The sequence below is a fragment of the Chaetomium tenue genome (genome assembly GCF_020726465.1).
Source record: "Chaetomium tenue strain MPI-SDFR-AT-0079 chromosome Unknown F5144scaffold_3, whole genome shotgun sequence".
Lineage (NCBI taxonomy): Eukaryota > Fungi > Ascomycota > Sordariomycetes > Sordariales > Chaetomiaceae > Chaetomium > Chaetomium tenue.
This window is the reverse complement of record NW_027117331.1, coordinates 3,118,666-3,131,226: the sequence shown is the minus strand read 5'-3', so window position 1 is coordinate 3,131,226 and position 12,561 is coordinate 3,118,666. Positions and strand designations below refer to the sequence as shown.

Genomic DNA, 12,561 nt, shown 5'->3' with positions numbered 1-12,561 from the left:
GCCCGGTGAACTGTCGGCATCCCCGCCACAAGAGGCTTGGAATAACAAGCCTCGAAACTGGGCACCCTAGGATGGCTGGCCGCATGCAACATGCGTGCCGTGGTATGACGCAGTCCTCAACTCCCAATGAACATGCCAGGATGTTGTGGTGACCATCGTAACAGGGTCTTTGCCAGCCTGGGCCGGTGTAATCTGGCCTGCCTCCATCCGGGACGCGGCACACACTTGCCATCCCTACCTTGGAAAGCCCACGGAGCAGCCCTTGGCAGCCGTCCGACGTGTCACGCCCAGGCAGATATTTAAGACACTACCAGCACCCGCCTCTCGATCTTCCTCCTCTTCACAAACCAGTTAGTGATTACTTCCAACCCCCCGAGTTTCTCGACCGAATCAACCACAGAACCAAACAGTGATTATCGACACCCGACAAACACCTTCAACATGCCTTTCACCGCAAGGTAAGCCCCCAGAACACGCAGCGCAAACCCCCGGCACCCTCTGGTCCGATTTGCTGACTGTTTCTCCTAGCGATATCTGCAAAATCATCTTTGCTGTCATCCTCCCGCCGCTGGGTGTCTTCCTCGAGCGCGGGTGTGGCTCCGACCTCCTAATCAACATCCTCTTGACCATCCTGGGGGTAAGTTCCATCCTGGCCTCCATTAATCCGGCGTGATGCAAAGCTGACCGCCCTCTCCAGTACCTCCCCGGTATCGTCCACGCCTTGTGGATTATTTGCAGATACTGAGAAGAACCTCGCCAGGGGATTCTTGCCTGACTCCCTCTACTTCCGACGGCCGATGCTTAATGAAGTTCCGATGATCAACTTTTCCGCGCGCATCCACCGACAAGATCAAAGCAGGTGAAAAGCGAACCCGTCGGCATTGTCTCCGGGAAACTGCACCCCGGTCAATTCCCTGGTGGGGCCAACAGCGATGACATCAGCTTCCAAGAGTCTGGGCCTCAGCACGGCCGGCAATCTTGCTCGGCGCCAAGCCACCAACCACCAAAAGTCGATCCGGGCTGTGGGCTGTGGCAGGAACGGGATATGCCGGATTCCCGTGCATGGCTGCAAGGGATGTGGGCGGTTATGAGCTATGTTTCGTTGGGTGGCATCACTCCTTAAGGATTGTCTTTTTTCATTCTTTCCTTGTTGAGCATGTTCAATTGGCCTTGCTTGCTTTCCCCGTCATGTGCTCAGCTCATGTTGAGAGCTGTTTTAATATCACGATACCCGATGTCAAGCGTCAAATATCGAACATGAATTCGTATAACTTAGCCATGGCCGCTGCAGCAGTGCATTGATGACTGTGTTATAACTCCGCTGCTTGACTGCGTGGAGAGTAGTTAGCTACGGATTGATCACGAGATGAATGATGAATCGTGATTGGTGTTGTAAAGGAAATAAATAGAAAACTGTTGTTAGGAAACTTAACTAGAGACTGGACCTGTCACGGTCATGGCCGCATGAAGGGCCATGGGAATGCGCGGGGAGCATTCCCAGCCAGTCGCTAAGATAACCAATTAGATAGGGATCACGATTAAGGCAGGCTTGGCATCGTGATCCAGTCGTACGGATCACCAGGATCGAGACGTGATCCAGGTGAGCCAACACCAAGGATCACTTAGAGAAGATGGTGATCCAGATAGTATATAGTCACTCGTTCTGGAGAGCTCTGGGAGTTCTCCAGTTAGCAATCACAACTACAGTTCGCTACAAGCTCACAAGCCTACTGTTGAGACAAGTCTATTGTTGTGCACCCTTTGGCTGCACCGAACCTAAGCATCCTCGAGAGATTACCTTCAACGAAGCTGAACCCTAACAGGATAGGATCCTGAAGTAGGTTCGTCACATACTGCCAGCTCCTAAGGTAGCTACCCTACACTGTGGAGGCTCCCAACAGACCGACCCTGCACCGTACAACTCCTAACCGGCCTACCCTATACCTAGTTAGCTCCCAACTAGGCTACCCTGCACCGGTAGCTCCTAATTGGCCTACCCTATACCCGGCTAAGACCTGTTGTAGTGCAAGTGGGTCCGTTGCACCTCTTGGTGTAAATCTGGGCCAGCGAGCCCATTTTTAACAAAACGTACCAAAACGAGTTTGGCGGGATCGGGTTTTCCACCCTTAAGCCGGCCGGCCTATACACAGCACTGCGCCCTGGTCGGTTGTGACGAACCTACTTCAGGATCCTATCCTGTTAGGGTTCAGCTTCGTTGAAGGTAATCTCTCGAGGATGCTTAGGTTCGGTGCAGCCAAAGGATGCACAACAATAGACTTGTCTCAACAGTAGGCTTGCGAGCTTGTAGCGAACTGTAGTTGTGATTGCTAACTGGAGAACTCCCAGAGCTCTCCAGAACGAGTGACTATATACTGCTATCTGAGCTGTTGATCCCAGTGCTCCCTATGCTCCTGGGGAGCATTGGGAGCGTTGGGAGTGTAGATGCTCCCCGTGCTCCCGGGCCCTGAAGGGAGCGCCGGGAGCACTCCCTTCTGGTGCTATGATTGGTCCTATGTTTCCGTGAATGATTGGACGGGACGTCCCGCGTCCTGCAAGCCAAGACCGTACGGGTCCTAATCCGTGACACGATGCCCCTCCTCTGAGGTCGGCGTCCCGACGACCTGCCCTTTCATCGATTTCCCTGAAATAGCGCCAACAGCCATAAATTTTCCTTCGGGTAGCGTTCCGCCTCTCCCCTTCTTCTACTGCCAATCATGCCTGCTAACCGTGTGCGAAAGAACCGATCGAAGAAATCTAGTACCGATCGTCGCCGCGATCGCGCCGCCGCCCGAGACGAGTTTGCCGTTGAAATGGCCCGTTGTTCTCGTTGCAAGGAGAAGAACCTTCTTGACTGTCGCGTGCCTTCTGGTGACGACGTTTGTACTGCGTGCGCCAAAGTGCACAACATCGCTTGCGACTCCTTTGGTTACGACAGCTCCGCCTTCCAACGTTTGATTCTGCAGAAGCGTCAGTTGGATAAGGAGCGTCACGAGGCCGGTCAGGCCCTCGGTGCTGCCCTTGCGCGGGTTGACCGTCTGCGTCGTCAACACCAATCTTTGGAGGATCAAGCGCGTCGGATGTTTGATCAAGAGGGCGAAGTATTGCGGGAACAGGAACGTCGTGAGGCTGCTGCCGCGCAGTCGTCCTCTCCGGACGTTGCGAGTGTTCCCCTTCCTGGCCCCTCCTGGGCCCAGGGGTTTGTGCCCTTTCTTCCTATCCTCGTGTGTTGCCACTGACCCTGCTGTTAGTTCCTCTTCCGTTGATTTCCTTGCCGGGTTCGACTGGTCTTCGATATCTTCCTTGGTCGATCCGGGTTCCGTTGGTGGAACTCCTGGAGTTTCTCAGGGCAGTTGAGATTGTAACTGGTTGCCATGAATTGTCTTCTGGGCCGAAGTCCAGCCACTTGACCAAATATTCCAACTGTCCTTCCGTGATGCGCGAGTCTAGGACTTCCTCAACGTCCCATTCCTCTTCTTCATCTTCTGCTTCGACGTCCTTGTCGAGTCGTGCGTTCTTAGGCGCTGGGTCCAGAAGTGAGATGTGGAAGACGTTGGTCCGTAGTCGCATCGTCGAGGGTAACGCGAGTGCGTAATTGTTTTCCGAAATCTTTTTGTCGATTTTGAATGGTCCGATTTTGCGAAAATCGAGCTTCCTGCTTGGTCGCTTCGTGCGAAGATTTCGAGAAATGAGGTAAACTTTGCCCCCCTCTTCTAGGCGAGGTCCCTCGAGCCTGTTCTTGTCGTAGAACTTCTTCATTCGTGTCCTTACGAACTCGAGCTCTTTCTTGAGCATCGCATGCAGCGAGCTCATTCTGTCGGCCTTGACTGCCGCTCTGGGCACCGAAACATCGGGCCCTTGTCGCAAATCTGCTTCGTAATCGTAGTTCGCGAAGAATGGCGTGACCTTCGTGGTCTCCGTGACGGTGGTGTTGTAGGCGAGTTGCGCTGTTGGCAGCAGCTCGACCCAGTCATCCTGCTGAAAGTTGACATACACTCTCAGGTATTGTTCGACGATCTGGTTGAGTCGCTCCGTTTGTCCGTCCGTCTGTGGGTGATAAGCAGTCGAAAGCTTACTCCTCGTACCCAACTTCGTCATCAGGGCTTGCCAAATCTTCGATGCGAACTTTGTGTCTCTGTCCGTGATCCATTCCTCCGGCCATCCGTGGACCGAGGTAACGTTGCGGTAGATCACGTCTGCGAGTTGTTCTGCCGACCATGACTCCTTGTAGGGAAGGAAGTAGCTCCACTTGGTGAGTCTGTCCACCATTGTGAGGATGCTGTCGTATCCCACTCCCGTTACTGAGTCTTTCGATGGTGGCAGCTTGGTGATGAAGTCCATCGTCACCGAGCTCCATGGTCGTTCTGCAACTGGCAATGGTTGCAATAGCCCGTACGGCTTGTGTCGCCCTGGTTTGCTTCGTCCGCAGAGATCGCATTCCGCCAGGACTTCTTCTGTCGCTTGCTTGATTCCTGGGAAGTCGTAATTCTGCTTGATCTTCGCAATTGTCTTGCTGATTCCCATGTGTCCTCCGAGTCTTGACTCGTGGATCTTCCGAATGAGTTCTTTCTGGTCGCTGGGCCTGACGTAGGCCTTGTCGTGGTACCAGAGTTTTGTTCCTTCAAGTCGCAATCCCGCGACCTTGGATTCTGGCTCTTCTTGCCATGCATCGCGCTTGTCGTCTGCGATGGTTCCTTGGAAGTTCCGTTCCAATCGTTGTTCCCTGAAGACCGCACAACATTCTACAAACGGTTGCAGAGGTCTGGCTTCGGGATCTTCCGACTGCTGCTGAAGCGCTGCGATCTCATAGTCTTCAGTCGGTTGGGAAGCGTGCCGTAGCGATCCGTCTGTCTGTTGATGTAGCAATGGTGGTGAGGCTTCGGATGTGTTGTCGTGGTGATCCGCTCTCCTACTTAAGGCGTCCGCTCGTGCGTTCTCTGAGCCTTTCTTGTAGTGGATCGTGAAGTTGAATTCGGACAGGAATTCTGCCCATCGAGTTTGTCGTCCGTTCAGCACCTTTGTGGTGGTGAAGTATCGTAAGTTCTTGTGGTCCGTGTACACCTGAACTTCGTGTGTTGTGCCGCTGAGGTATGGTCTCCATTCCTGAAATGCTTCGATGATTGCAAGAAGTTCCTTGTCGTGGATCGGGTAGTTGAGCCTTGGTCCTTCGAGTTTCTTGGAGAAGAACGCAACTGGATGAAGCTTGCCGTCCTTGTCCCTCTGACCGAGCTGTCCTCCGATCGCGAAGTCCGAGGCGTCGGCTTCGACTTCGAACGGTGTGCTGGGGTCAGGCAGCATGAGCACTGGATCGGCGATTATCGCGTCGCGGATTCGTTGGAAAGCCTGCCCGTGCTCCTGCTTCCACTGGAATGTGGCATCCTTCTTCGTGAGTTCGTGTAGGGGTCTCGCGGTGTCGCCAAAGTTTTTGATGAACATCCTGACAAAGTTGGCGAATCCGATGAATCCTCTGACTTCTGTGGCATTTGTTGGCGTGGGCCACGTCCTGACAGCCTCCAATTTCTCGGGTTCGATCTTGACCCATCCTGGGGAGATCTCGTAACCCAGAAACACTGTCTTTTTGACATGAAACTCGCTCTTGTCCTTGTTGACTGACAACTTGTGCTCGTGCAGGGCATCCAGCACCTGCCGCACGTGTTCCTTATGTTCTTCGAGTGTCTTGGAGTAGATGAGAATGTCATCCAAATAACAGACTGCGAATTTATCGAGGCAATGTCGAATTGCGTGGTCGATGGCGGCTTGAAATGTCGCTGGTGCGTTGGTTAATCCGAATGGCATGACGAGGTACTCGTAGTGCCCGTAGGGTGTTCGGAAAGCCGTCTTCCATTCATCTCCTTTCTTGATGCGGATGTGGGCGTAGGCAGTTGGAAGGTCGAGGCGAGTGTAGTATTGTGCCCCTGACAGCTGATCTCGAAGCCTCGCGATCAGTGGCAGTGGGTAGCGGTTCTTCACCGTCTCGTTGTTCAACTGTCGGTAGTCTACACACATCCTGAGCTTTCCATCCTTTTTTGGAACGAAGAGGACTGGGTAGCCTGCTGGAGATGTCGATGGTCTGATGTGTCCGATCTCGAGGTTCTTTTCGAGATAACTCCTCAACTCTGCGTCTTGCTTCTCGTTGGTGTGGTACACCTTGAAGAACTTCAACTGGGCTCCTTCCTTGAGTTTGATCTCGTGGTCCCAAGGTCCGTGATCAGGTAGCCCTGTAAGATGCTTTGCTGTGAATGCCGGGTGCCCCTTGTAGTCGTCTGGGATCTTCCCCGTTGTTGTATTTTTTGGTGCGCCTTCATAGTACGCAAACTTGCTTCCTGACTCGATGAATGATGCTTCGAGTATCTTGATTTCTTGCGCTGGCAGCTCAATGCTTGCCGCTTCACGTCGACTGACCCATGTTTCGTGTTTGAGCTTCCCTTGCTCGTTGACTGAGACTACGGCGATGCTTTGTTTCTCCCGTGTCTGCTTTTGGTGTCGTGTGCCGCTTCTTCCGGATTCCAGAGTGCGTTCTTCTGCACTTGCTGCTTCCTGCGGTGGGCCCGTAGAGGGGGTTCGTCCTGACCCTCTGCTCATCCGTGGCTCCTGCTCTGCGCGTTCTCCCATCAAGTCGGTTGGATGCTCCCGCGGTTCTCGCGGTCGCAGATGGCCATCTCCCTTCCAACTGATGTCTGGGTCGTAGTCCTTGTGCCATGGGCGTCCGAGAATCATGTCTTTCTCTGGTCCCATGTCCACGATGTCGAATACCACTTGGGTGGTTTTTCCTACCACCTCCATGTCGAGTGGTTCTGTCTCTCGTCGTGCCCATTGTGTGTCGAATGGTCCCTTGACGATGTATTCTTTTTTCTTGATCCTCCATGGGATTCTGAGTTGATTCACAAATGTGGGCGAGATAAGATTCATCTGCGCTCCCCCATCCACCAACGCGAGGGCCTCAAATTTCCCCCACCGCGCTGTGATCCAGAGCCTGTTGTCTGGCTTGGTACTTCGTGCAGCAGCTACTTCGTATTCGTCTGCTGGGAGATCGATGTAAGACTTTTGCTTGCGCCAGTTCTTCCTGTACTGCGCAGCCTGTTTCCGTTGTTCTGGAGTTAGAGATCGTCGGGCCCCTCGGAGGGCCCTGAGCCGTTTCCCAAGCTCTCACGGTGTGTCGAGGCGTCCCTGTCCGCACCTTGGCTTGCGGCATCGATCGTTTGGTGTTCCTGGAGCCATTGTATCACCTGCGGCTCCGCTGGCTGTCTGTTCTCGCGTCGTTGCGCTCGCGTAGGTCGAGGTCGATCGCGTTGCGCCCGTGATTGCGCATGTTCCTCTAGTTTGGCGTCTGCGTGCACTAAGCAGTCCGTCTGTTCGCAGTGACTCGTCCAGCGGGAGTCGTTGCATCCTTCCGGCCAGGCGTTCTTAGGACTGATCCTGAGCCTGCCGTCTGGGATCATGTCCATTTTCCAGAGCAGTGCTGCGGGTGCACTCCCGTGGTCGTAGACCCAAGTCGTGGGCGTTGGTTCGCCGCGTTCGTTTTGTGGCCTGACGGGCCAGTGGTTCGACTGGAATTTGGTCTGGAAGTGGTAGCGACATTCGTGTGCTACACACTGGAACCATGGTAGGTGGGCGTGGTCCCTTCTGTTGGGGTTCATCCGCGGGTGGTCTTCCTTCATAAGTTGGAATCTCCCGTTCACCCCTCTCAGTCCTGTTGTTTCTAGGTCTGAGGTTGGTTTCCCTCTGCTGAGGTACTGATGCCGGGACCAGTAGTCGTCCCAATCCTGGGCATCGTCCCCTTGGGCCCTCCTTTGTTCCTGTGCTTCTCGGGAGGCGTAGCGTGGGAAGCAGATTCTGTCCATGTGAATTTCGCCGAGATCCGACGATGGTCCGTCCCAGGGAAGGTGATCCGTCACGCCTCCCTCGTTGGCTTGCTGGACAGTGTTGTGTAGACCCTGTACTTCCCCGAACAGCTTGTCGAGGGTTCCCCCCGTTCGCCGCTGTTCTCGGATGGTCCATTGTACGTCGGACTTGAGCTTATTCATTCCTGCGAGGAGGTGCTCGTACTGGTCGTTCCTTGCCTCAAGCAGTTGCTCGAGCTCTGCCTTTTCCCTGCCCAGTTCTTCGATCCTTTGTCGTTGTTCTAGGATTCGTTGCTGCAGGAAAAAGAGATTGGGCCTGGCCTCTTCGTTTCCTGTTCGCGTCGTCCATACCCCATCGGGTTGCTGGGTCAGTGCGACGCCCCAGTCTTGCGCGACTTGTCGCATGTGGCGTGGGGGCGCAACTTCTCCCTCGTCGTCCGTGGTGATGGGCGCGTATTCGTTCTCTGGTTCGGGCTCGTCAGATCCCGATTCCGTTGATTCGTCGATTCGTCTGAGGGCCTGCTCGATGTCGACTTCGAGGTCGTCCTGTGTGTAGCTGGCCGCCGCGACTTCTCGGAATCGGACCTCCTTCTTGATCTCGTCGATGGTGGCGGCTTCCTTTCCTGGGACTGGTCGCCATTCCTTCTTGCTGCGGCAGTCGCGTTTGAAATGGCCCTTCTTGCCGCAGTTGTAGCAGGTGATGCCTGATTTGTCCTTGGCACCGTCCTTCCTTCCTGCCCATTGTGCCTGGGCAGCGCCGATGTCCATGGGTCCCGAGTGTGTTCCGTGCGGGGTGCTCTGATGTTGACGCTTCTTCTTGTCGTTAGGCTTGTGATAGCTTCCGGAGCGCTGGGTCTCATGGCCTTTCTTTTGTTGCTTGCGGGAGTACTGTCGGTCGTCAATCCGGACGGCCATGGCGATAAACTCGTCAAGCGTGTCGGGTCGGTCCTCCTTGTAGAGCTCGTCCTTGACTTCCTCCTTCAGTCCTCCGTAGAACAAATGCATCAACCCCTCGTCGTCGATCTCCGCCCTCATGGCGTCTTGTCGGAAGATCGTGGCGTAGGCGGCGGCTGATTTGGTCTGCCTCAGTCGCCCCAGCCGGTCCTGGGCGTACAACTTCTCGTCCGCGTCGCCGAACACCTTCTGAACCTCCTCCTCGAACTTGGAGTACTCCTTGAAGACCTTGATAGTGAAATCGTCCCGGTCATCGTCCTCGGGGTTGTCGAGGTAGTCCTTCAGGGTTGGCTCGAACCACCGCAACGCCTTGTCCTTGAGGCGTGATGCCGCGAAACGCGTCTTGGCCGCTTCGTGGGTGAACATGCCGTTGTAGTGCTCCATGTAGGATTTCATCTGCGTGAGGAAACCCGAAAGGGCCTCCTTCTCGCCTCCGTACTTCTCAGGTGCATCGAGCTTGATGTTCTTGGTCTGGAGCTTGTCATGGGCTTCGTTGATGGCCGCCTGCATGACCGCGCGTTCCTTCTCGAGCTGCTCGACCTTCTCCTTCAGCTGGAGGAGAAGTTGCTCGGGGGCCATTGGTTCCGGGGTAGCCATGTCGGCGTGATACCTTCAATCTGAACTGTAACAGAGTCAAAGGGAGTTAGCAACGTGTGACGAACCTACTCCAGGATCCTATCCTGTTAGGGTTCAGCTTCGTTGAAGGTAATCTCTCGAGGATGCTTAGGTTCGGTGCAGCCAAAGGGTGCACAACAATAGACTTGTCTCAACAGTAGGCTTGCGAGCTTGTAGCGAACTGTAGTTGTGATTGCTAACTGGAGAACTCCCAGAGCTCTCCAGACTGACTATATACCTATCTAATTCCTGCGTGATCAGTGTGCTCAGTCCGTCCTCGAGTACTGAGCTCACTGATCTCCTTAGTCCTTCCTAGACCCTGATTGGTGACACAACTGGGGTGCTCAGTGTGCTCAGTTCACGCTTGGCAACTGAGCTCACTGATCACCCTGGTTGCCTCCTGGCTCCTTGATTGGTTCCCTTAATGACTGGCTCGGGGCGTCCCGCGCCCCGGGGTTCCACCTGTTCGCATATCCGTGACATATATATAGAAGATAACTTGTTTGGAATGTAACCCTAAAAACCGAAAGCACGAAAGAAGCAACAAAACGCCTGAAACTATCACCAGTCGATCGAGCTCAGAAAGCTCTAACCGCCGACGGTAGTTTCCCCGTTGCGGGATCTGTCGCGCCTCGTCGTGATGGCTCGCAAAGGAAAGGGCAAGACCGCGCCCGGGGCTGGGAAAAATGCTGCACGGGGGGAGCCTGCCCCACCTACTGGAGGAGCCGAACCAATCACAACGAAGGACAGCGACGAAGTGATGGAAGATGACATCTACAATGGCCCCAACCCTCTACACGACGAATCAGACGAGGTACTTGCAGGGACAATAGTCCACTTGGCCAAGGAACCAAACGAGGCGGTCTCCCAAGTAGTGGCGGATGAGATCATGACACGGCTGCGGAGGCTGCGTAGACTGGAAAGCGGAAAGGCATCAGAGACGGGAAACGAGGGAATCGACGTTGCGAGGATTCAAGGAACCGTCGTGGACGCCGTGGTGGACGGTATCGGACAAGGGACAGGGAGGGCCATAGAGGAAGTGAGAAAACAGATGCAGGAAGTCCGGAAGGAGATGCAGGAGGTCCAGAAGGAATTGCAAGAGGCCCGGAGGGAACTGCAGGATCAGAGAAAGAAGCAAGCTCCTGCACCAGCAACAACGGTAGCCCGGTCGTGGGCTGCAGTGGTGGCTGGGGAAGGAGAGCTCCCGAAGAAGATCATACCGGGGCGGCTCAACAAGGAAATACTGGTGAGGGGATCTATAGAGCCGTCGCTGACCCGGAGGTCTCCACAAGAGATCGTCCAGGCGGTCAACGGGGTTTCCGAGAGGAAGGGAGCAGTGGCAGCACGCAAGCTCCCTAGCGGGGATGTTATCGTCACTTTTCAGGATGCTGAAGCGAAGGAATGGCACGCGAAGAACGGAGGATGGATCGGAACGGCGTTTGGAGAGGTGGCGAAAGAGGCAAAGCGGACATTTGCGGTTTTGGTAAAAGGGATGTTGAAGAGAGACTTGAGGGACGTCACAGAAGCGGCATTCGGCAAGCAGCTGGGGCTGCAGTCGGTGGAACGAGTCAAGTTCCGAATTCCAACGATCGAGGGAGTCACGAGAGCGACGGCACTGGTTACCATGACCAGTCAGGAAGAATCCAAAAGGGCCTGCGAGGAGGGAGTGGTTTGGCGGGCCCAGATGCTCAACTGCGAGCCGTACTGGTCTGCACTGCAGGCTACCCAGTGCTATAGGTGCTGGAAATGGGGTCACACCCAACGGTTCTGCAAGAAGTCTGCGCTGTGCCCGCGCTGCGGCACAGCGGCCCATGGGGGAGGCGGGAGGGCGGGGGAAGCCCAATGCCCAACCCACGGCAACGAGATTCCATACTTTTGTCCGTGCTGCTCAGGGAAGCACCCGGCCTGGGTACGGTGGTGCCCGGAAGCAGTAAAAGCCCGGGGTGCGGCGAGGGAGGCATACCATTTCCGGCCTCGAACCTTTGAGCTTGCTTTGCAGCAACAAACACAACAGCAGCAAGAGAGACTACTACCGAGGATGCGGAGCGTCACATTCCGGGGTGCGTCCACCCTGGAGGAGGCCGACGATGGCTTCCAAGAAGGGGGAAAAAGGAAGAGACCACGGGGCCCCCCCCCCGGCTTTCTCATAGCCCAGGAGGAGGCTGCAAGGAGTTCGAGGCAAGGAAAGCTGACCTTTGCGAGGAAGGTTGATACGGATCTGACCGGAGACCGAGGAGACGGTGTTGGGGGCCTAGGGGTTACGACTCCAGAGGCCGCGGATACCTTGGAGGCGGACGGTCAGGATGTCGGAATGCAGGGAGCTGGGTAGGCTCCCTTCAACCGTAGTACGACGGATTCTGAAGAGACGGGCCAAGGTAACATCGGTACAGGTTTTTAGTCCGACTGGGAAACCAGGACGGTTTTCCTGTACAACTAGCTAGATAGTTGGACCGGCGAGCCCAAGGGCATAGCGGTGTAGGAATAATAATATATAGAAGATATTATCTATATATATATAGAGGTTATTAAAGGTTCTATAGAATTAGAACTAGTATAGATATTTAATAATCGGAAGCTTAATAGATAACTGCCTAATATCGAATAATCCCTCCCGGTTATACCTATATACCACTATAACCTAGCTAACTACCCTTACTAGTAGTAAGCTAAGGAGGGGTATTTCAGCTAACGGGAATTATTTGGTAATAGACGGTAATTATTCCGTAGAGGAAGAAGTAACGGATAATTCAGTAGAAATTGTAGAGATTTCCGTAGTAACCCCTGTAACTGCCCTTTCCTACCGGCTAACCAATACTCTAATAGATCCAACTATAGGCCTTTCTATACGGTAATGGGAACCGATGCTTCTATAGGTATATTTGCCGAGGTGGATAAGCTTTCCGCCGATATATATACGATAATAAATAGTTCTAACGTTAGCGAAAGCTAGTAAGGAACGGGGAGTACTACCTAACTAAAGATGTTGATATAGATAGAACCGAAGTATAGAAGATTATGGAAGATTTAAGTGTAACTGGGTATAGTTTTTTCGAAGAGTACGAGGTGGAGTTAGCCTTAGAATATAAGCTAGTTGAGGAGTATAGTAATGAACAGAATAATAAATATATAGTTTACTTCCTAAATCTGTATATAA

The 12,561-nt window shown here is 54.0% G+C and overlaps 1 protein-coding gene across 1 annotated transcript; it reads left to right on the top strand.

Moving 5' to 3' along the window:
- Window positions 1-337: 337 nt before the first annotated feature.
- F5144DRAFT_194140 (uncharacterized protein) lies at window positions 338-904 on the top strand. Its single transcript, XM_066782844.1, has 3 exons — window positions 338-458; window positions 529-637; window positions 698-904. The coding sequence occupies exons 1-3, from the start codon at window positions 442-444 to the stop codon at window positions 743-745; spliced, it is 174 nt and encodes a 57-aa protein (XP_066645051.1). The 5' UTR covers window positions 338-441; the 3' UTR covers window positions 746-904.
- The last annotated feature ends 11,657 nt before the right edge of the window (window positions 905-12,561 follow it).

Excerpts from the sequence above, each read along its gene's own strand:
- F5144DRAFT_194140 (XM_066782844.1), top strand. Across the intron at positions 638-697 it reads TCCTCTTGACCATCCTGGGG|TACCTCCCCGGTATCGTCCA; the intron begins GTAAGTTCCATC and ends CGCCCTCTCCAG.